Source organism: Podarcis vaucheri, assembly GCF_965113315.1.
Source record: "Podarcis vaucheri genome assembly, chromosome: 8".
Lineage (NCBI taxonomy): Eukaryota > Metazoa > Chordata > Lepidosauria > Squamata > Lacertidae > Podarcis > Podarcis vaucheri.
The window spans coordinates 36,549,920-36,574,039 of record NC_138766.1 but is presented as its reverse complement, the minus strand read 5'-3'; the positions used below and the strand labels follow the sequence as shown (position 1 = coordinate 36,574,039).

The 24,120-nt window shown below is 39.1% G+C and overlaps 1 protein-coding gene across 4 annotated transcripts in view; it reads right to left on the bottom strand.

The window, feature by feature from the left end:
* SLC66A2 (solute carrier family 66 member 2) overlaps positions 1-24,120 on the bottom strand; it is a 65,079-nt gene that overhangs the window by 32,559 nt on the left and 8,400 nt on the right. For 2 of the 4 annotated variants that reach the window (XM_082235046.1, XM_082235045.1), the window contains exons 3-4: positions 14,803-14,936; positions 12,020-12,073 (exon numbers count right to left, since the gene is read on the bottom strand). In XM_082235046.1, coding sequence (XP_082091172.1) covers positions 12,020-12,073; positions 14,803-14,936 — 188 coding nt within the window. The remainder of the gene's footprint in view (positions 1-12,019; positions 12,074-14,802; positions 14,937-24,120) is intronic. The other 2 variants (XM_082235048.1, XM_082235047.1) reach the window with 1 other exon arrangement.

The following is a 24,120-nucleotide window of genomic DNA, read 5'->3' as shown; positions in this document are numbered from 1 at the left end:
CTTCCACACAAAGTAGAGTTAAGCTCCGAAATTGTATGGATAGCATTCTCAACTAATGTGTTTTCAAGTGCCTTCTCATAATGAATAAGAATTTTTATTCAGGAGAGATTTGTCGGATCCCTTTTATTGATCTATTTGCTTGCCTGAAACGGGGCGGGGGGGATTAGAAGAGAAGCCAGGCAGGTTTAAAAAGGACTTTTCTTCAGCTTATCAACTGTTTCATCCATTCACTTGACACAGAAACAGATAAAAGTTCTATGGTCATAATATTTCTAAACATTAGCAGGCAGTGTTTGACTCTGAAAAGCAGAGATGGCTGGACCTATTGTTTCCTATACAGTGGTACCTCGGTTTAAGAACACTCCTGTTTACGAACGATTCTGTTTACAAACTCCGCAAAACCGGAAGTAGTGTCCCTGTTTGCAAACTTTACCTCCGTCTAAGAACGGAATCCGAACAGTGGAAGGGCACTGGCGGCGGGAGGCCTCATTAGGGAAAGCCTGCCTTGGTTTAAGAATGGTTTCAGTTTAAGAACGGACTTCCAGAACAGCTTAAGTTCACAAACTGAGGTACCACTGTACTAGAAATTCTGACCCCTGTTCCCAAACTCTGTGGGAGCTGGTTGTGGGACCAAGTAAAGGCACTGAGACAGATTCAGAGGTACCCAGAGCAGAAATCCAGTAGCTGTGGAGGTAAAGGCTTTAAATTCACTGGGCTTGGCTCAGTCGAATGGAGGGGGGGAGGGAATATGCCAATGTATCCCAAGCTGAGCCAAGGGGGCGGGGGAGCGGAGTTTACACCAGCATAGCCTGGTTGTGCTAGGAATGTCCCAGCTCAGCAGATATCCATTGGATCCTAAGCCATTTCCTTAAGACTTGCTCCTAGATCCTGAATTGCTCCCAGGTCCTCCAGTTAGCTTTCAACATCTATTTTATACTAACCAGAGATGAGTCTTAGCATATACTGCCAAAAAAATAATGGATAAATCCAAGATTGTGCCTTGAACATACCTTCAAGATCAGGGGTAGGCAACCTCAGCCTGGGGGTCAGGTGCGGCCCAATCGCCTTCTCAATCCGGCCCGCGGACGGTCCGGGAATCAGCGTGTTTTCACATGAGTAGGATGTGTCCTTTTATTTAAAATGCATCTCAGAGTTATTTGTGGGGCATAGGAATTCGTTCATTCCCACCGCAAAAAAAAATGTAGTCTGCCCCACCACGTGGCCTGAGGGATGGTGGACCGGCCCACAGCTGAAAAGGGTTGCTGACCCCTGTTCAAGATGCTAACTCTGAGCCCACCTTGAAGATGCTTACTCTGTTAGCATCCTGGAATATGAGTCAAGAAGATTACTGCTGAGAAAGGAAGAATGGGGAAGAGAGTGGAGTAAAACAACTTAGTTCAGGGGTCACCAAACTTTTTCAGCAGGGGGCCGGTCCCCTGTCCCTCAGACCTTGTGGGGGGCCGGACTATATTTTGGAGGGGAAATGAACGAATTCCTATGCCCCACAAATAACCTAGAGATGCATTTTAAATAAAAGGACACATTCTACTCATGTAAAAACACCAGGCAGGCCCCACAAATAACCCAGAGATACATTTTAAATAAAAGCACACATTCTACTCATGTAAAAACATGCTGATTCCTGGGCCGGATTTAGAAGGCGATTGGGCTGGATCCGGCCCCCGGGTCTTAGTTTGCCTACCCATGACCTAGTGTATACTGAGTCCATTTTAACAACCATCTGAACACCCAGAGGCTTTGTTGGGACAAAGCCTACGGAAATGAAATCCAGTGAAATTCTGAGAAGCTAAGTGTAAAAAGTGCAAATGGAAAATAAATACATACACCCACACACATATTACAGTGACTAACAAAACAAATTTTAAATCCTAACAGCAAACCATTTCAGCTTATGCTTCATCCCTTGCTCTGATTAAAATGATGCTGTTTCCAAGGTGGCAGTTCTGGAGCTTTGAAGGTGGGCTACTAGAAAGACCCTCATTTGCTGAAGCCACGTGATGCTAGTACTATCATCTAGATTGAGGTCACGTGGTGCTAATGGGTCCAGCGTGTGCACCCAGTTGTGTACATCCCTTTTTGCTAACATTGCTGGATCTGTTGGCATCTCTTTAACAATTCAACAGGCTGTGGTTCTCAGAACTGGATCCTACCAGGATCCAGAAAAAAACTTGTCTGAAGTGCTGTTTGATGCTTTATCTGCTAAAGATAAAGGAAAAAGAAATATACTCAACAAGAACTTGCCTTTTTAATGAATGCTCTAATTTGTTATGTGTCTTCTATACAGAGGTACCTCGGGTTAAGTACTTAATTCGTTCCGGAGGTCCATTCTTAACCTGAAACTGTTCTTAACCTGAAGCACCACTTTAGCTAATGGGGCCTCCTGTTGCCGCTGCACCGCCGGAGCATGATTTCTGTTCTCATCCTGAAGCAAAGTTCTTAACCTGAAGCATTATTTCTGGGTTAGCGGAGTCTGTAACCTGACGCGTATGTAACCTGAGGTACCACTGTACTTTGCCTTTGCTTCCGAGTAGAGAGAAGGAATCACCACCAATGGGAAGATGCATACATATGGCACAGCTATTTAGTTTAATCGTTGCAGGCAAATACTATTTAATTTCAATGTTAAGTATCATTTGCTCGATTCACTGCATACTGAGCAACATGCAGCATCATTGCACGATCCTTTAGGGATAGGCATAAATAGGAACAATTGTGAAAATACATGAATCTTTTTTTTTTTTTTGCATTTTAAAATTTTATTGGTTTCCAACCAATTATACATTTTATCCATATTACAACATTCTTATCCATTTTTGACTTCCTTCAACGTTACTGACAATCATTCGTAGTTATCCTTTCTTACACATTCCATTCTTACATATTGCCATTTTTCCTCCTTTCTTTCATTATTTCTAATAGACAATACTTATTGGGTCTTTACAGTGCCTCTTTAAAACCCACTAGCGTTGTATTTACATCACAGTTATTTTCCAGATAGCCCACAAATTTCTCCCAGTCTTGAATAAACTTTTGGTCTTTGATATATCTAATTTTCCCTGTTAACCTGTCAAGTTCTACATATTCTGTCAGTTTTTCTCTCCACTCTTCCACAGTTGGGATTTCCTCCTGCTTCCATCTCTGGGCTAACACAATTCTAGCAGCCGTTACCGCATACTGGAAAAGTTTGCGATCTTTCCTTTCAATATCCTTTCTTACCATACCCAATAGGAAGATTTCTGGTTTTTTGGCGAAGGTGTATCTCAGCATTTTTTTCATTTCGTTGTAAATCTCCTCCCAAAACCTTTTAATTTTTTTGCATTCCCACCATTGATGATAGAATGTCCCTTCTTTCTGTCCACACTTCCAACATTTATTGTCTACCTTATACATCTTTGCCAGCTTCACTGGTGTCATATACCACCTGTAAAGCATCTTCATCATGTTTTCTTTCAGTAAGGTACACGCCGTAAATTTTATATTCACCTTCCATAACCTATTCCAATCTTCCAATTGGATACTGTACCCAAAGTCCCTCGCCCACTGAACCATCACTGATCTCACTTCTTCGTCCTTCGTATTCCATTCCAGCAGTATTTTATACATTTTTGACAGATTTTTATGTTCATTGTTTATTATCTCTTTTTGGTATCTAGATTCTTTTTCCTCATAACCCCTTTCCTTCACCTCTTTTTTGAACATTTCATTAATCTGGAAATAGTGCAGCCAATCGTATGTAAACCCTTTAACTTGGTCGTATGGTTTTATTTTCCACTTTCCTCCTTCATTGGTCACCATTTCGTCGTATTTTCCCCACTTTCCTCTCATATTGATTTTCTTTACCCCCATTATCTCTAACGGGGATAACCAGTGGGGGGTTTTTGGTTCTAGTATGTTTTTGTATCTATCCCAGACCTCTATTAACGCACCTCTGAAAACGTGATCGCTAAACCCCTTGTGAGCCCTCTTTTTATCGCACCATAGGTACGCGTGCCACCCAAATCTGTTATTATATCCTTCCAAATCTAGAAGTTCTTTATTTTCCAACTTTACCCACTCTTTCAACCAGCACAAACATGCTGCCTCGTAATACAGTCTCATGTCTGGTAGGGAGAAGCCACCTCTTTCTTTTATTTCTGTCAGTAATTTAAATTTAATTCTGGGCTTCTTCCCTTCCCAGACATATCTTGAGATCGTCTTTTGCCAATCTCTAAAATCTTTTGTACCTTTTATTATGGGTATAGTTTGAAACAAAAATAACAACTTAGGGAGCACCATCATCTTAACCATTGATATTCGCCCCCAGAATGATAATTTCATTCTGGCCCAGGTCTCCAGATCTTTTTTTATTCTGTTCCAAACTGGGGTGTAATTATTTTGATATAGATCAATATTCTTTCCAGAGAGCCATATTCCCAAGTACTTAACCTTTCTAACTACCTCAATCCCTGTTCTTTGCTGCAATAATTCAGTCTTATCCTGATCCAAATTTTTAACAATCATTTTTGTTTTCCCTTTGTTCAATTTAAATCCCGCTATATTACCAAATTTTCCCATCTCATCCAGAATCTCCTTTATACTTTCTATCGGCTCTTCCACTGTCAGGACCACATCATCTGCGTAAGCTTTGACTTTATATTCATTGTTACCTAAAGTCACCCCTTTAATTTGTTTGTTTTGTCTTATTGCATTTAATAGGGTTTCCAGAATCACTATAAATAACAGTGGCGAGAGTGGGCACCCCTGTCTTGTTCCCTTAGCTATTTTGATATCTTCAGATATAACATTATTGACTATCAGACTTGCTTTTTGCTCTGTGTAGATTGCCCTTATGCCATTCAAAAATTCCTGGCCCACCTCCATCACCTCTAAGTTTTTCATCATAAAGTCCCAGACCACATTATCGAACGCTTTCTCCGCGTCTACAAAAATTAGACATGCTGGTTTGTCGCACCTACTGGATAAGAATTCAATGATGTTAACTATATTTCTTGTATTATCACTTATTTGTCTTCCCGGCAGAAACCCAGCTTGGTCTTTATGTATGATTTTTGATAGTATCTTTTTTATTCTTTTAGCTAAAACACCAGCGAAGATCTTATAATCTGTATTTAATAAAGAAATGGGTCTGTAGTTCTTAATACATGAATCTTGTCCAGCCAAGACAACTATGAAAAGCGAGGGAAGACAGAAAGCAAGATAAAATACTAACAGTTCAAACTTATGCACGTTTACTCAGAGGTATATCCCACAATACGAAATGGAGCTTACAAGCTTGCTAGTGCTTTTAGAATTACCAGCCAAGTCATTTATTGTCTATCATGTAATGTGGGGTGTTTCGAATACCCAAAGAATGAGCAAACCCTCTAAAATACAGCCACTGAAGCATTTCACATGCAAGAGAGCTTTTTCTGCTCTGCTGGGAAGATTACATAAGGCCCAGATGCTGTAGTAAGATGCACCACATCTCTAATATGCCACATTGAGACTAGACATTTGAAAACGTCAGCAGTTTCTTCTGCATTCTAGGTCTCGGCAAGACCAGTTTTTGCTTTCTACCAGGTTGTTTTGATCTTTTCTTAGGATAGATCCAAATAAGTCAATGTTCAAATAATTTCTCCCTGTTCTATACTTGGCCTACAATACATGTACTATAACATGCTCCACTTCCAAGGGATTTCATGAGCAAATTGTTTCCTTGCAATAGTTTTCGAATATTAGGGCTATAATGTATGAGCCAGCACTGTGGTAGCATAATACTAACAATACAGCAAAATAGCTGCAGAGTACTATAGGGGCACACCCTTTGGGAATTGGTCATATCCTGGTCCCCATCTTTTCTGGGTGCTTTTTTTGCATGTGACAATATTACAGGTGGTAGCAGTGACAGTACTTGCAGGAGGTGATATATTTCAAAAGCATTAGCATATTTAAGATATATGTAATAACATACAAGCTACATATGCCTATGATTTTGAAATGTGACTAATCTTGCAATGCCACCACCTGAAATAGGCTGTATGTTCTTATAAACAGAAAGCTGTTTGCCATCTAAAATACAGTGGTACCTCGGGTTAAGAACTTAATTCGTTCCGGAGTTCTGTTCTTAACCTGAAACTGTTCTTAACCTGAGGTACCTCTTTAGCTAATGGGGCCTCCAGCTGCCGCAGCACGATCTGTGTTCTCATCCTGAAGCAAAGTTCTTAACCTGAGATACTATTTCTGGGTTAGCAGAGTCTGTAACCTGAAGCGTCTGTAACCTGAAGCATCTGTAACCTGAAGCAGGTACCACTGTACCTGCTATTTGACAAAGCTGAGTCTCCAGAGAATATTTTATCTTGGAAAGTGGGAAGGGGTAGCGGTGGCAGGGCCAGTGAGAATTTCTCCAAGGCATGGAAATACAACCACTGTACAGCCTGTACTTCCTATTGTGACAACTGAAGCAATGCAAAGTGAAGAAAATTCAGGGTTTAATCTCTAGGTTTAATCTCGAGCCATTCGTGGTGGGGGTTTTTTACTCCAAAAATCACAGCATTTTGGCTCCAATAAATTTTATCCTAAATGTATACTCATCATGCTTACATAAATGCTTTCAATATTTAATGGCTGCATTTGTACATTTTTTCCAAATATAAAAAATCAAATCAATTCCCTTCTTCCATCGTCCCTCCCCTATTCTGTAAATCCCAACATTTGAATGCTGCAGGCGAGCTACATCTACCAATTACATCCACTATCAGAACCCTGAATACCAAAGAATATTGGTTCTTGTTTTCCCTTAAGAGCTGAAATTGCTTCTTTTAGTTTAACTTATACAAACTGAAAACAGTAGTTTCAAGATCTAAGAGCACCCTCATGTGGTTAGATGCAGCAGTTGCATCTTTTTTAGAAGTTTAATTTGGATTTTATTTTATAATAAGACCTCATTTCACTCTTGCGGGGGGGGGGGAATGTTTCCTGTTACCCACAAATGCTCTTTTTTGAAATCAAAACCAAGTGCTCTTTCAAAGTGCAAGACTTTACATCATCAGCACTTATATGATCTGTGTCTGGAATTAATCAAAGTCATCTTCCTTTTCCATCTCCTTATTTTGACCAGTTTCAGGATGGAAGATTCCTGAAATTAAGAATCAGACTGAGTTCCAAAACAACTGGATGCTCAGCTTAGTCTCATCATTGGCTATGGAAAAGGAAAGGAATGCTAGCAAGAGAAGCACCTCAGCTGAACTCAAATAGTGGACTTAGACTCTTTCTCTCTCTCTTGTTTGCTTTGATGGATAATGTTAATTGGTTCGCTATTTTGGCTTCTAGTAACAGAAGAAAGCAGTCCGGAACAACAGGCTGAGCTCCAAAACTGTAACTGCTTAAAGTAGGACCTTGCAATACACGGCAGAAGCAAGATAATCCATTGTTGAAATATTCATGTGTTCTGGTATCAACCAATTAAGGCAGTCACATATTTAATTCCATATATCTAAGTGAGGATCATCTTCTTGAGGGAGCCTGAAGCAGTGGCTCTCAAACAACACAAACGCTTTGACCCTCATTAATCTCTATGAAATGGTAGCTAAATTAACATTCATAACTGAAAGCTGGCTGATCATTTCAGCAGATGGAGACGAGAAAGGAAAGGAAATTGGTGGAGGAAGTGAGGACAGATCATTTTAAAAACACAGGAAGAGGTGAGTGGTGCCACCTGCTTGTTTTTAAATCAGCACAGCTCCCCCCCCCCCAGCTCCTCAGTACATCCTATCATTTTAAATTTGTACACGTGTATAACTTGGAACATATAAATGCAGCAGTCATTTTCTCTCCACATAGCAATCGTTTAAAAACAACAACCAAGGAAGACGGATTAAGGCAAAAAAGGGAGGAAATACCAGCACCAAAATTAAAATAATGGATTTAGCCATGGCACTATTTTAAAGCACTATATAAATGAAATTTTATGATTAAAAGATATAGCACTCCCATGCTGAGCTGGCAGCAGCCAGTATGAACAAGCACCCTAATACTCCAGTCCTGGAGATGGAAAATGGTCCCATTACAAATGTTCATAATTACATCACACTTTAAAAACAGGAATAGCCAATGTGGGGCATTCCAGATATTGTGGACTACAATTCCCATCATTATTGACCATTGACCATAGTGGCTGGGGGTGATAGAAACTTAAACCCACAACATCTAGAATGCACCACATTGGCTACCCCAGCAATAAAATTACACATGACAGGTATTTCCTCGAGGCAGTGGAAGGTTCACTGATGATAAAAGCATGAGGACTGGTTTGGAGATAGTTGGTTTGGTTGCCCTTCCTGACACTATTGATCCTTATGTAGACAATAGTGTTTGAACCCGCCCCCCAAAACCAAACTGCATGCAGTATTAGCACACTAGTATCATATATTCATGGAAGTGTAGACAGAATCATTGAGACATGGACTATTGAGTTGGGAGGGACCCCAAGGGTGATCTAGTCCAACCTGCTACAATGCAGGAATCTTGCCTGCAGCCATCCCTGGGTGGGCTTGAACCACTGACCTTCTGATTAACAGCCAGACGCACTGACCCATTGCGCCACAGAGATGCCGATAATCTTGAGCATGGTAATTTGAACACACTTTATGACTAGTGGAACAGTAGAAGAGGTCCACCATTATCCTCTATGTGCAGATCGCAAATACAACTGAGGAATTTTGATGGCAACCAAGAATGGCTAGATACTGCAGCAGGGTATCCATGAACTGCCATGAGATATCATTACTAGATCCATATAATATAAGGAACTTAGCTTCTCAAAATCTAGAGACTCTAGTTCTCCAATTTCCTTGGTAATTACCAAATCAGCTGGCTGGGGATGGCAGGAGTCCTACGAGAACTATAATGTTAGTGGTCAAGCAAATCTCACCTGTGACACTAAAACCACAACAGCATTAACAAATGACTAATTTGTTCAGAGCATTGTTGTAAACATCTACCATTCTCTTGATTCAGAGAATGATTCTTCTAAGATGATAATCCAAACATGTAACAAGTGTATAACTTCTTGTTTAAAGGAAAACATTAATCACCTTCAAAATATCACTAGCACTGATGAGTTAAACAATGTAATTGGGGGGGATCAAGGTTTTTTTTAAATAAAAAACACTTTATTAAGAGGACCAAAGGCTTAATTTGAATATTAAAATTTGCTTGAAATGTTTTATTCATTATCTTTGCTCCTCATTTGTTTCCTAAGTTGTTTCTATTCAAAAACAGAAAGCTATCCATATGCTTAAGAAAATAAAGAGTCCACTTTCAGAATAAAGTACTAGTTAAAATCGTTCTCCTAATTTTTCTTTTTGGGTATAGAAGAATCAATGACACTAAGTGGTTTGCTAGACTGCTGACAAATATGCTCAAGAGGGACCTCAGAGAGCATAAGGAAGTAGCTCAGTTTGTGACTGGAAGGTAATACCAAATGACAGCTCCAATATAATATATCAGGTTTACTGAACTTCTATTCATCTAAACCCCCTAGGTAACATTGTCACTCTAATATACTATAGCATGAAATAGTAGTGACGGTTTCCAAGGACAACAGATACTCGGATAAAGTGGAACACATCCTTCTTTGAGCTAACAGCACTTTACAAAACTGTTTTATCACCTAAAAACTCTTGTTTAACCAATTTCAAGAATAAAAAATGGAAAGTATTTATTTTAGCAACACATACATTTTAAAGTGCATTCTGCAATATGCAGGCATAAACAACTCTCATAATTCAATCGATGCACACACAATTTAGATATAAAAAAATGCTATAAATATGAGAAAAAACAAATTTTTGCTCACAGAAAGAGGAAACAAACTACCCCAGAATATGATTAATAGTTCTCTTTAACTTAATTGTCCTTCCTTGTATTCAGGAATCCCATTATAACAACGTTTTTGTCTCAGGAAGATCTTTGCACAGCAGCTTCTCAGCCAGCAAAGTGAGGAATGTCACATGATCCTTCCCAACTGGTTGGCAACATGCACAGTGTGGGAGAATGTATAACACTGATCTGAATGGCATGGCAGCAATACGCAAATCATTCACCTCACTGGCCATTACTTGGTTCCTTCCCTTTGCATCCACCCCAGGCAATATCATCAGTAGGCAACATCACAACACCATGCCCACCAGTGGCATTCTAAGGGACTGGTCCATGAGGTTGAGCCCCAAGTACCACCTAACCCTCAGGACTCTGCCCAGATCATGCCCCATCCCAGGTCACACCCCTCACTGGCCCTGCCCCATGGCCTCCTCAACACACACAAACACAGATATCACACATATATAAAATGCCACATATTAATATGCACACATACATCACCCTCTGATTTTTGTGCAGCTGAAATGTCACCTATTGTTTAAAGGTAAGAGTCACTTCCCTACCCTCTGGTGCACAGGCTGCATCATTCTCATTTTTATAGGATGCAAGTACCCATCTCCTTCAACTCATTTCTTTATCAGTTGTCCGCTACTGCAAGCGACTATACAGAGTGTGCTTAGTCACAGATTCTGGCATGAAAGCATAACTGGCAAAGCTCTTCTTCACCTTTGAAGGCTACATATCCATTTCAAGTAGGCATGTTGAGAACTCGCACACCCATTTTAATGAGCTGGAGCCAGGCCTGTAAGCACACTTGAGCCGCTAAGGAAAAATATTTGGCTTTTTGCCCCCACAATCTGCAAGTTTTGCTAAAGCACTTACTTTTCCACACATTCACAGAGTGCACATTTTCATTTAAACCTTGAACCAGGTTTGAATGACTCCCAGCACATGCCCTGATTGATACTGAAATTAGCTGGCAAGTCTGCTAGTTCAATATTGATAAATAAATATGCATTAATGCAACACTTAACTTTCTCAGGCTGTATTATTTATATTTTTAACTTGAAACACTTGCTAATAAAACAACTTTAGTAACCTTTTTCTGTGTTACAGGAAAAAAGACAAATGAATAATATTTCTAACCTTCTAAACTTCAACATATTATTGTTTTCAACCATGCACCACAAATAAGACAGGAAGCAGAAATGTAAACAGGGAGTTTCAAGCAAGTTTACATCCTGTGAGTTAGTAGATCTTTGCACAGCACACTGGTAAAGATCGCTACAAGCTAATGATGGAAATCAAACAACAAAAAAAGATGCAGCAAAGGTTTTGCAAAAAAGAAAAACCCTTTTTTGGAAAAAGATGCAGCAGAAAATGTTCTGAACAATAGAATAATTAAACTTGCTCACTGAGAAAATGTTATTTCCTCCAATTCCAAAATGTAAGGAATGTAAAATACTTTGCAGCCTCTTAAAAAAGTGCCTCCTATTGCAATCCATTCTCTTCTGGCTGCTTCAAGTCTTGCAACAGATTCAAACCTATTATAGGCTTGGATTATATTTAATCTCTGTGGCAGAGTTGTCACACAGAAACCCATCTGTTCAGCTCTAAAATGCAATAGCAACATCTGCAGGTGCCATATCTCATAAATCACCTGGATTTTATTTTCCATCTCCTACAATTTACCAGATGCTGACAAGGGAAGTTGAAACAACCTGGCTATGGAACTCTTACTCTTGAACTTCAGGCATGAGAAGAATACAACATTATTACTGAGTGCATAAAAAAGGGAAATAAATATCAATTAAGAATGTGCACATCATGGGACCTAAAAATTGGCCAGGAAACTAACATAGAATAATATTTTTTTTAAAAAATGTGTGGAAGGAGTAAAAACTTGCTTGAGAAGCAAACCTGAATGCATCTTTTTCCTCAGTCAGTGTTAAAACTGAAGTGGGATTTTATTATTATGAAAAATGTAGCACAGGCATCGTCTTCGTAGAAATGATAATCATGCATTCATTTCTAACATGACAAAAATATTAAAAGGGCAAAAAGTAAAAATAAAAAGCAGTGAAGAACAGATGGCGTTCAGATGGCAACCTCATGCAGCTTGGGTTTGTAAAATACATACCCAGAAAGGATCTCTTGGGAGGTGTTTTGATTTCTTCATCCTTACTATCTGCAGCTACATTAAAACATTGAAGAGAAAGCAAAGACAAAACAGACTAGTTGACTCCATATAATAGCCAGCCTCTTAATTTGCTCTAAGTTAGTTCAGGGTTAGTATATCTTGCTGGTAGTCATGCTGGAAGGATTTGGTTATTTTAGTTCCTGTGCTGTCTACAAGACATTCTCCCCTGGATTTTGAAGCTAGATAAAGTAATAATTGAGTCACAACGCACTGCTTAAAAAACATCTGAGAAATAATCTGAAATATGTATTTACATAAAAACAGAGAATCCACAGCTTGAGCAAGTATTTAATGCAGTATATACAGCAATACCAAACATGGATTATGTTGTCTTTTTACACTACTCTTAAAGAAAATTTAACAGAGTGTTTCACTATAAGGCTTATGGAAGTTAAAACAGCATGAAATAGTTTACCCTCAGCATTTTGATAAACATTACTTAGGGAGAGATGGCCTGATTGTAAATCACCATGTACATTGCATGTTCCATGTTCAAACTTCAGTGAGTTACAGAATACTGGATTCTTTGTTATTTCACTCCACTTGAGATAAACAGTTGCACACACTTCCTCAGAGTGCTACGAAACCAACAATTACTTAATTCAAACTCTAAAGCCATGATTGTGTATATTCTGTGCTTAACACAATTAAATTCTGGGCAGCTACCTCAATTCTGCGTTCTGTAAATTATGAATTCTGTATACGTTTTGCAAATCAAGGAATTTAATATGCTTGCAGAGTTTCTGTTACTTTATTTTGCTTTAAGGCAACAACAAAATCAATGTTCTAGTCAGCTCCACGGCTAAATTAACCTTGATTCTACCTGCACACTGGCTAGCCTAACTTTGCATTCTAATACCTGGGCTACAAACACACTTAAATATACATATATATATACTCAGGATACCAAATCTGAACAAATGTACAGCTTTTCGACACTGGAACACAGTGACTTAGCTAGTACAGGCTAGTCAATTGAGTGCAAAAACAGACAGACCACAATTACATATATGTCTACTCAGAAGCAAGCCTCATTGAGTTGTGGGACTTATACCAAGGTAATCATATACAGCACTGTAGCCTTAGTGTTTGCTACAGGGGTGTTTCAGGTGTTCATTTTCTTTCTTCTTCTCCTTCTTCTTCTTCTCCTTCTTCTTCTTCTTCTTCTTCTTCAGCAGCAGCAACATAGCAGGCATATCAGAAACTCACAGATCAACTGTGATACATTCCAAGATTCAAAGTCTTGAATTTTGAGGAAACAGATGCCAACAGGGTTTTGAAATGGGAGCTCTCTGTACACATTGCTCCAGAAAGTAAAGTATTACCACAAAGGTGAAACAGTAAATGATATTAATTGTGCAAACACAATTAAATGTGCGGGTTGTTGTTGTGTAAACAGCAATCACAGTAAAGTGTGAGAATCCAATGGAAGCTTTCCTTTAATTGCAAACAGCATTAAACAGAGGCCTTTTTACTAGGACTGTGGCTGGGAAATAAAGAGTTAAACTACCCCTCCTCACCCTTCATGATCCCAAACCTGCTCAGGCTTTCCTGTGGCTCCTATTTACATAACAAAATGCATGCACATTATTTGCATTCACACAATTAACACCACTTCTAATTTAGCTCTAAAGCAGCTGGAAGTTGCACTTCTATGAGCCCTATGATATTTTTGGGGGTTAGGCTGGACTTGTAAAGAGAATTATTTCCAGAGCAAAAAGGAACCCAGCAGGAGGAATGGCTCTTCTAGTCTGTTGGCCTGATAACTATATCAATGTGATGGAGAAAATGTGAGAGGGAAACTTTTATTTATCGAATTTCAGCCATGACCCCCAAAAGTCCATACAAAAGCAGAGCAGAAGTTGCTCGCAATTTCAACATTTATTTCCAGCTTCCCAAAGTTATCTTCTTAAAAGATACTTAAATTGGAATTAACAGAAAAGCATCTCTTCCTACCACCTTTCCTTATTCCTCCTGGGGAAAAGGGTATTTCTCCATTATATGCAAATGAATGAATACAATCAAGGAATACCTTGTGCTGATCATTTCCATGGTGCCAGCATTCAGAAGAAAAGCTCCAAAGGATCCCCCCCATCTGACCCAAATACAAGCACACAGAGTGAGTTTTGTGCTACAATATGCTTCATTCTCTCACATTATCTCATAGCATATTTCATTAGAAAATGTAAATGCCGTAGGCCAAGCAATTCATAAATTAAGGCAGCTATCTTGCATTTTAGGATTGCAGCATTTTCTTTTTTAAGTAAGCATATATTGAAGAATCAAAACAAACTGACAACCAACAAAGACGTAATCAAAACAAATTAAAACTATAACCTGGAAAGTATCAGGCTGCTCTTAGGATTGGAGATCAAAAAGTGAGACCACCCTTCTCCTACAGGCAAAATACCATTTTGTTCTGCAATTAACCCAGAGCTCAATTGAATTAACTTTTGCAACAAAACATGATGCCAGCTACTGAATAGGATTTGACATATTCATAACAAAGCATTTTAAAAACAAATAACAAATTTCCAAAAAAAACAGCCCCTTACCACAAGTCAGGCTGAATGTTCTTTTAGTACAGGATTATTATTATTATTTTAAAGACAGTTTTATATAACATGTGCCAAAATTATAGTTCAGTAACAAAAAAACCGCCAACTGCAAATGCAGAAGGGAAGGACAGTACATAGGATCACTGGCCAAGGGCTTCAACTAACCTGAAAAGGAGCGCCGTTTTATGTTCAGCTCATTTGTCACACGTACTTCAGTGCACAGTTTCAGCATCAGTAACATTGTAATTATCATAATGATGCTCTGCAACAGTAGAGGGGATTCAAAGTGCCTCCCAAACCTGGAACAAAAGATGACAAGTCAAATCAAATCATGAACATTCATTCTACCAACTTCAACAGAAATAGTCACACACACACACGCACAAATGTGGATCAAAGAATTCCACTTGGACTATGTTAATACATTTATACTCCATACTAGCCCAAGTGTTATTCAACAGCCCTAAGCCTAGGATGCATCTGGCAAGCTGCTGGCCAAAGCTCAGTGGTAGAACAACTGTTTTGCATGCAGAAGGTCCCAGGTTCAATTCCCAGCATATCTGGGTAGGGCTGGAGAAACACCTCTCTGAAACCCTGGAGAGCCAATGCTACTCAATGTAAACAAGAGTCTGACCCAGGACAAGACAGCTTCCTATGTCCCTGCAGCCAAGACAGGGCTATTGCAGCACCAGACAAGAGCAAAACATTGCAGCACAATGCTAACCAGAAGTCAGTCCTACTGAGTTTATGGGGTCACTTCCTGGTAAATGCAGGCTGGATTGCAGCGATGGCCAACTTTAAAAAAAATAAAAAATCCCTCAAAGCAGGCCTTTTCAAATGTGGATGTGCACTTCTTTCTAGGGGCATAGGTTCCCCCCAGGGGAGATGTAAAGGGTTTTTTTCAGGTCTACCCTACGTGGCTCTTTCTGACCAGGCATCAGACAACGTTTACTTTTACAAGCAATTTGCAAAATACAGTGAGTAAAAGTAGAAAAGGATTTTGAGGATATATATTTTTTTAAAACAACCCCATAGAAACAATCCCAGGAAACAATCCCACAGAAGTTGCTTAGCTGGGTGGTGATCCTTTGTGTTAACTAAAGGATTCACTGCAGTGTTTGAAACTCCCATTGTTCTAGGTGCATTTTGCGACCAGGAATTTCATTAGCGCAAGCAGTTTCTCAGCTCTGGGCACTGTAGTGTCCATATGATTTCAGATTAAAACTGCAGAGTGGAAGGAAAGGAGGACCTTTTTCCTGCCTACTCACTTCCAGCTACTTTCTGAAGACTGAAGAAGAGACCCTCTTAAGAATATTAGGGGGAGGTGGGCAAGTGAAGGACTAGAGACCATGTGAAAAGTAAACATAATATTTTAGCTGCAGTTCATTCATTTTTGGCTTTGTATTCTTGTTATAAAAAAGTGTGCCTGGACATTCCATTGTTGCGCCCATAACCTAGGTTTAAGGTCTATTTAGCTTCTAGCTTTCTAACACTGATTCTTTGGAGTAATGGGGAAATCGGAGGATTTTTGAGGATATTTACAGTGAAATGGTTGAGATTATGTGGACATGACTGCCTTTCTTCTGTGCTTCTTGGGGTCACATGATACAAATGAAGTTATGTAGGGATAGTACATCTTCTCAAGAACTGCTTTTAACAAGAAGAATGCTTTCCCCTAAGTTTAAACTGATGTATAGAATTCAGTCTCTCTCTCGTGAAAACCACTAGAGGGAGATCTCTTCACTTCCTAAGCTTTAAAAATAATTGAAAGACACACTCACAGGAACAACTAACTTCCAAAAGATTATCTTAAATATATATTGCACATGCACACATAAACTTACTAGCAACCCAACCATGTGAATGTGTGCAATATGTCCAATCCTTTCCCTGATTTCAGACAAATGGGGATTTGCTGCAGTTGCCAAGGGACAAATCACACCCAACATGCTGAAAATCACATATATGCTGCACTTAATCTCCACAAACTTCTCACCTTAAAAAATGGTTACAGAGATAATGCTATATGCACATACAACCTGTGTCACATAGTGGAAATGGGGAGGGGCTGTTTTCTGATGTACAACATGTGTATTAGGGGAGAGTTTCAGCAAGCCTACAGTGGTGAAGGAAAGGTTTCTGCATGATGCTTATCACTCTTTATTATTCTCATATTCCAAAGCTGAGCTGTAGTTTAATCCAATTCTAAGTTAGGTCCCAAGTGGGGTGGGGAGGGAGAGAAAACTAACCAAGAAACTTCACTGAAAACACTACACCATAAATAGCAGATTCTTTTAGTTCTGTCCTCCTCCTTTCCAAACTCAAACAAGCTTCCCACAGTTATAGCACATGATGTTCACAAATCTTCTAGTACTTTGAGAGGACTTGCTAGAAATGATATGTTTGTGAACAGTGTCGCTTCTGTAAGCAAGTTTAGAAGATGGTAGGAGGAGCAACTGGGTGTGTGGCAGATGAGGAGGCTGAAGACTGGTAAGAAGGCCTAGGATGTATATAAAAAAAAGGTAAAGGACAGAGGTCCAGAGTTAGGGTAGCTGATAAAAGAACCATAGCAACAGTACGCTAAAAATAGGCAGCCGCGTATCTTCAATAAGTATTACTGAGAGCCAAGCAAAAATTAATTTAGGAAGCATAGGAAATCAACTAAGAGTGAAATTAAGAAACAAGCCATCCAAAAGAAATTAATTTACTACTGTCTTTTAGCTATGTTTCCTGTGGATCAGGATTTGGATATCAGCCAAATGTTACAGGATAGTCTACCTTTTATGACTGCATTAAATCCTAATCATAAAACCTGGGCATGACCTTCAATAAGAACTGGCTGCTATCCAAATTCTTCTTCCTGAATTGCATAGAAGCCTCCATAATCCCCTAATAAATCTCATGGGTAAGCACAAGCAAAATTGAAGGGTTATAAAAGAAAGAAAGCTGTATCATTCGCTGACTATTCCAAAGACTATTGGATCTGCAATATTTGCAGTTCTACGTATATTGCAGTTAGTGCCAGTTTAATGTATGTCATCATCCTAAATTCAGTTATGGCCTATGGCCAAAAGGCAAATGAACTGTAGGAAACATATGCCTGAAAATTGGAGGCTCCCACTTTCAACTTAATTATTTTAAGGAGTCTTAAATCATAACAATCACCCTTCTCCACAAAACCCTCTGTTATCCTATGCTAATTCCATTTACTTTCTGTCATTATCACACCCTCCATTATGTAGACATGTAGCAGGCACTAGCACAGGGGTGAGAAACCTCCAGTTCACAGGCCTAATTAGAGACAGCACAGGTCCCCATTTGACCCGACAGTTTTCCACACCACACTTGCTCCTGATTGTGAACTAGCAAGGCAGCTTTGCTGCCATCACAAATCAGCTGATAGATACAGACTTCAAGCCTGCTGAGGTTGGATGAGCTACCTGAACTCTCTATGGGGAACTCCGTGGTGAGCAGATCCCAACAGAAAAGTAGAGCCTGAAGTCAGCATCAAACAGCTAATCGGCAGTCACTTCAAGCCCTGCTTGGCTGGGTTCGGATGCTCATTTCTATAGTGCAGCTTGTTGCAATACAAAGGGAAAATGGGTCAACTGACATCATAGTGATGTCAACTGATTTGACTGGTGGGCAGGTACTTCTGACCTCTCAAACTGGGCTGAAGGTAGAGGAACCTACAATCTAGCTGGCTGATTAAAGCCAATTCCCCACTCCTCCACTAGCATAGTACAAACTCCCTGAGTAGATCAATGGTCCATCTAGACCAGTATCCCCTCTCTCTGAGTAGACAATACTGATGTTCAAAGGAAGGGTGCAAAAACAATGAACACTAATCTAGTACTCCATTTCCTGTTTTCACTTCCAACACCAATCTATATAGATTCTGGAGAGAAACTGCCAGATATATTGCTCTTATCAAGCTAGGCAACAGATGTTGATTTGGTGCTTGCTAAGTTGGTTTGTCATTTTTTGAACTGTTTAAAACCAGGAAGTACTACTGTCACATTGGTCAGTCAATCTTTTACATAACTTTGAGTGGGGGGAAGTCTTGTTATCCTTTAGTCACCAGAAAGTCTGGAAGTAGTATGCAGCTTCCACACACTGAAATCTAATGCAAACACTTGCCTTTATCTTATCTACTGTAAGCAGGTAAGATGCTAACAGTAAGAAAATGTGTTGCCATTTAATTAGGTTTGCTGAAAATCTGGACTTGAGACGTAAACCAAATTTTATTCCCTCATTTCAATTTTGACAGCAGCTTGAGATCCACTCCAGAAGATGCAAAAACAATAGGCACAGATATAGTAAGTCGATTCACTCTCAGCGTCTCTGAAGGTATGTTATGGAAACGTGACCAAATAAATTCTGGGAAATGTGTTATGTGCTGTAGTAGTGGGTGGGACAACTGTGTGAGGAGAATTGCTTCCACTCAGATATGGATATCATTAAATCCAGTTCAACTAGCACTGAGGTTCCTAAACAGCTATAAATTACAACAGGTTTGTCATGTAATGTCATTTGCTCGTTTGCAAAGATAAAGAAGCACATATTAAAACTTAACAAACAAATGGGTCCAGTTTTCACAAAGCATGGCAGAATAGTAAGCCTCCCTTTAAGAAACAGCAAGTGATATTGCTGTGGACCCCAGCGGCTGTTTGAAGTATCAATTTTTTTAAAATAGCAAACCTGAACGACTTCATACTCCATGGATGGGATTCATTCAAATAAGAAGCATGGCCACACACAAGGACTTCCACTAGCATAGAGGCTTGCCCCCAGCTCACTCTCCCCAAATTGGCTTGGAGAACCCTCAGAACAGCACATGGGGGAGAAGAGGGCAGACCATTCTATCAGAAAAGCAGAAGTGTTTGCAGCAATGAAGCAATCTGCTTAGCATTACACTGAATTCTTCCACATCTCTCCAACAGTTCTGGGATCAGTTTTCCCACAGTATTTCAGCTTCCCCCCTCCTTAATTAAAAAAAGAAGAAGTTTAAATCCATTTTAACTTATTACGCTACTGGGGGCCTGATTTATCTCTACTGAAATGGAAGGGAAAGCAACACTACTTTGGCCCTATGGATAGTGGACTAAAAGTATCATCAGCCCAAGTCTGCATGGCCGACAGTGATTGGATCTAGAGTCCCAAATCATCTAGAAAGCCATCAGTTCTGATCCCTGATGGCTTTCAGAGTGTAACTGGAGTCCACTCTTATCTCCACCAATTTTCTCAAAATTATACTACTTAGAAGTCTAGTAAATACATTTTTTTTTATTTAACAAAGTTTATATACTGCTTGATTATAAAACCACTAAGCAGTTTACAAGTGTATTAACTTAGTAAATAAATAAATAAATAAATAAATAAATAAATAAATAAATAAAAGGTGGAAAAACCTTAGAATTTGATCTCCATTATAAATTCAATTTTTATGCTGCTACAAAACTTGAGAAACACTCTAGTAGTAGTTTATTGAACTAGGTGCTCTCTTTAACACAAGAGTTTTAACACTTTCCCAGTTAAAATTATGGTGTCAAATGTATCTCAGCAGTTTTGCTGTTAAACAATATTTTTCTGTTTAAAAAAACCCTGAAGCCAATTGTGGTCTTTCTCTCCAGCTATAATTTAGAGGGTCCAGTGAACCCCAGAACAGATGGATACTGTTAAAATAAAAAAAAGTGGCAGAGAGTTAACCTTGGATCTCTGTTGTTTCTCCAAACTCTTCCTTGTGTCCCTTCCATCCCACTCAATATTCCTGAGATGTCTTTAAAGATTGCAAGCTTCTATTTCTATGCTTTGTTCTTTTAAGCCTAATTTACACTGTGGCACCTAATGCTGAGACATTTCACTATTAATAAAAATATTATTTATATTAATAAAAAATATTATTTTTAGCTTTGACCCAGAAATTCTTAATAAGCAAGACATTTCATTACCCTTGTGTGGCCTCAGTCAATTTTTTGCAATTTCCCAGATGTCAGTATGTGACCTAGATCTTTCTCTCTTTCTCTCCCCCCACCCCACCTCTCTCACACACATAATGCTGAGAAGCAACATGAGTTTTCCATCCTTTGACAAATCTGTCCTGCCCACCCATGAATAAGTTATAAATATGGAATGTGAAACCGAGAGGTTTCATTCCCCAAGAAAAATGGGATATACAGTATAAGTAATACAGGCAAAGGCAAACTCGGCCCTCCAGATGTTTTGGGACTACAACTCCCATCTTCCCTAGCTAACAGGACCGGTGGTCAGTGATGGTGGGAACTGTAGTCTCAAAACATCTGTAGGACCGAGTTTGCCTATGCCTGGAGTAATATCTGCTCCCTACCACTACCAAACTGACTCTACTTGGCTTCTTCTTTGCTCACTCATATTATTTTTTCCTGAAGACCTGTCATAAATCAACTTTGCCCCACTGTCTTTTAAAATAAGTATAACTGGGTGTAGTTTGGCTGCTCATATTGCATTGCCTGTCTCCCGGTCACTGCTGTAGAGGGATGCTGGAAGATGCTTCTGACAGGCCAGACAATACCTCTTGCCTGAAGTCTGCCTCCATGTCTTACCAAACCTCACTTCCCCAAACTTGGGTGAGTGGGTGTGTTTTTAATTCATTATGGCTCTTTGCCTTCTCTTTCTTGTAAGCCTTTTCCTGACTAAATTCCACCCTAAATTTCTTCCCAGTCCTGTTTGTTTCCTTCCAGCCTATCTGCCCTAGTTTCATTAAATCTCTGCAACCAAAACTTAATCCACCTCAGGTCCTGTGGCAATAAATGCTGCTCTTTTTACAGCAAGCATCCCAGACCTTTTTTTGCCTCTCCAGCAAGTTCCTGGGGAGCAAAGTTTGCATTGTCCTCTCTACAGCTTGAGACTTTTTTAGACTTCCCCCAAGTTTCCCCTTACCACCATTATGCCAAACCAGTTAATTTGTGGAGAGAAAGTTAGGTCAATACTGTATGACAAATTTTTAGCTGAGATGCAAGTCTTTCAAACAAACTTCGTGAAACAGTTTTTAGATTGAGTTTACAGAGTCTGATTCATAGCATTACTGATAATAAATTAAGATGCAATTTCCATCAGCATCAGAAGTTCTATAATTTAAGCATGAACATCATAGACTTGGCTCAGACAGAGCAGAGTGCAAGACTTTTAATCTCAGGTTTGTGGGTTCAAGCCCCACATCGGGCAAAAGATTCCTGTGTTGCAGGAGGTTGGACTAAATGACCCTTGTGGTCCCTTCCAACTCTATGATTCTATGAAACAGAAATAAATATCTATGAAATTTTGACCATTAGTAGAAGCATAGCAGAAGCATAACCACACAACGGATTACAACTAACCATTGTGCTGATTAAAAGCCAGTTTATGCTGATTCAAGTAGCAAAGCTTTCTCTGTCGTCACTAAACTCTCAACAACTTTTAAACAGGGAAAGGTATAAATGAAAATCCAGTTACAATTCCACATGTTTAAAAAGTGACAAATGAGTTAACATTTTTTACCTACAACACACACCACTAAAAAGCTAACAGCACCCATTATATTCTCCTTCAGGCTACACAAGATGAATTTGGACAGTGGCCAATCCTCTGAAGGTCGGATGCTGGATTTACAGTGCAATCCAATGAAATCAACAGAGAAGAATACTCTTCAGTAACATTTGGCTTGTGTCCAAATTCCTGGTTTCACATTACATCCATGAGAGCTATAGCAATCTGACCTAAATGGCCATCCATAAACAAATTAAAATCGGGGGATGGGTATTTTCCCAAGATTCATGGATCAATAAATAAATAGCTTGGTTGCAGTGATAAAAATAAGATGTTGACATGGGGAAAACACCCCTTAAGTTCAGTAATAAGATGATGAGAGTGCACTGAACAGGACCAGAGTAATGGTAGAGAAATATTGGCATAGAGGTAAAACTGAGTTACTCATTCACTGACTTAAAGTCCCAAACTCCCTAAGCCCAGTGTTCATATTACATTAAGATCAAGTATTGAAATTGTACATTACAATAATCCTAGGACAAACCCAGTTACCAAACCCAGCACTAAATTGTTACCACTCTACACACTTTGCTTATCCACTTTGCCTATCCACTGTGTTTGCCACAGACAAGTATGGCTTATCAAAATGAAATGGGCCTGTTTCTCATGTTTCCCAGAAATTAGAACAAACACCATGGCTGTCCTTTGATAGGAGGCAAGGGCAGGGAGCAGTGGGGACATTTAAAAAATACAGATGCATTTTCCAACACTGCATCAGAAGAGTATGATTAGTTGTCTGACCTTGTGTGAGGGCGACAAGAGCAGTATAAGGGCTCAAAAAAAGGTCCCCACAATGTGCTTCTTGTACAGTATTTATTTAATACACTGCTGACTGTCACCTTGAAGCACCTATCTCTAACAATACCTGCTAGGAATCACATTCCTAGAAAAATAATGATGGGAATTCAGATGTTTGTGAAAAAATGTTTAGAGCACAGGAAGTTAAAACTACTTGTTTTTGAATCTCTTGCAGACAGCAGAACCACATACTACTATCCCAGAAAAACAGGAGTTAGAAATAATTTGTAAATATTAGACTTGTGACAGAACTATTACATTATAACATTATTTTCCCAGAGAGGTGGCTGTGTTAATCTGCTGTAGCAAAAACGAAAACATTTTGTGAAGCCTTAAAGATTACAAAATAATGACACAAGCTTTTGTGAACTAAAGTCCACATAATCAGATTCTTCTTCTTATGTTTCCTTTGTGGTAGGAACTTTCCTGGTTTATGATGTTTACATTTTATGCAGGGAAAGGAATCAATGTTCCAAATAAAAATGTAACTATACAAATAGACCAAAGCAGTAAAGAAACATAAGGCTAGAAGAAAAAATGGCATGTGTTATAGTGTTACCCTACAAGGGTAACAATAGAACCAAGCAGCATGTCAAAGCAATGGTTGGACCCAATGACAAAATACTTTTTCACTATATTGTAAAATATGTTAACTCGTAATAGCTGTTTGAGACATATCAGGGTGACATGCACTACACAGCTAGCTAGCTATGGATTTCAAGCAAAAGTTTGCAGACATAAGAAATAATCCAAGAGTCTTGCAAAGAGTCAATCAAACACGGTGGGTTTGTTTGTGTATCTCTATTTCTATTCAACAAGTTACAGTGGTGCCCCGCAAGACGAAATTAATTCGTTCCGCAATTTTTGTCGTCTAGCGAATTTTTCGTCTTGCGAAGCACGATATCCCATAGGAATGCATTGAAAATCAATTAATGCTTTCCTATGGTCAAAAAAAGTCCAAACAAAGCCAAATTTGGTACAACAACAGTTTATTAACTGCTCTTTAAAGTCACACATACTGTAAAGAGCAGTTCAAAAATTTAAGGGAAAATAAATTAACTTTATAAACAAAACATGTTTTTGTTTTTAGTCGAAGAAAAAAAGTCGCGAGACGTTTTCGTC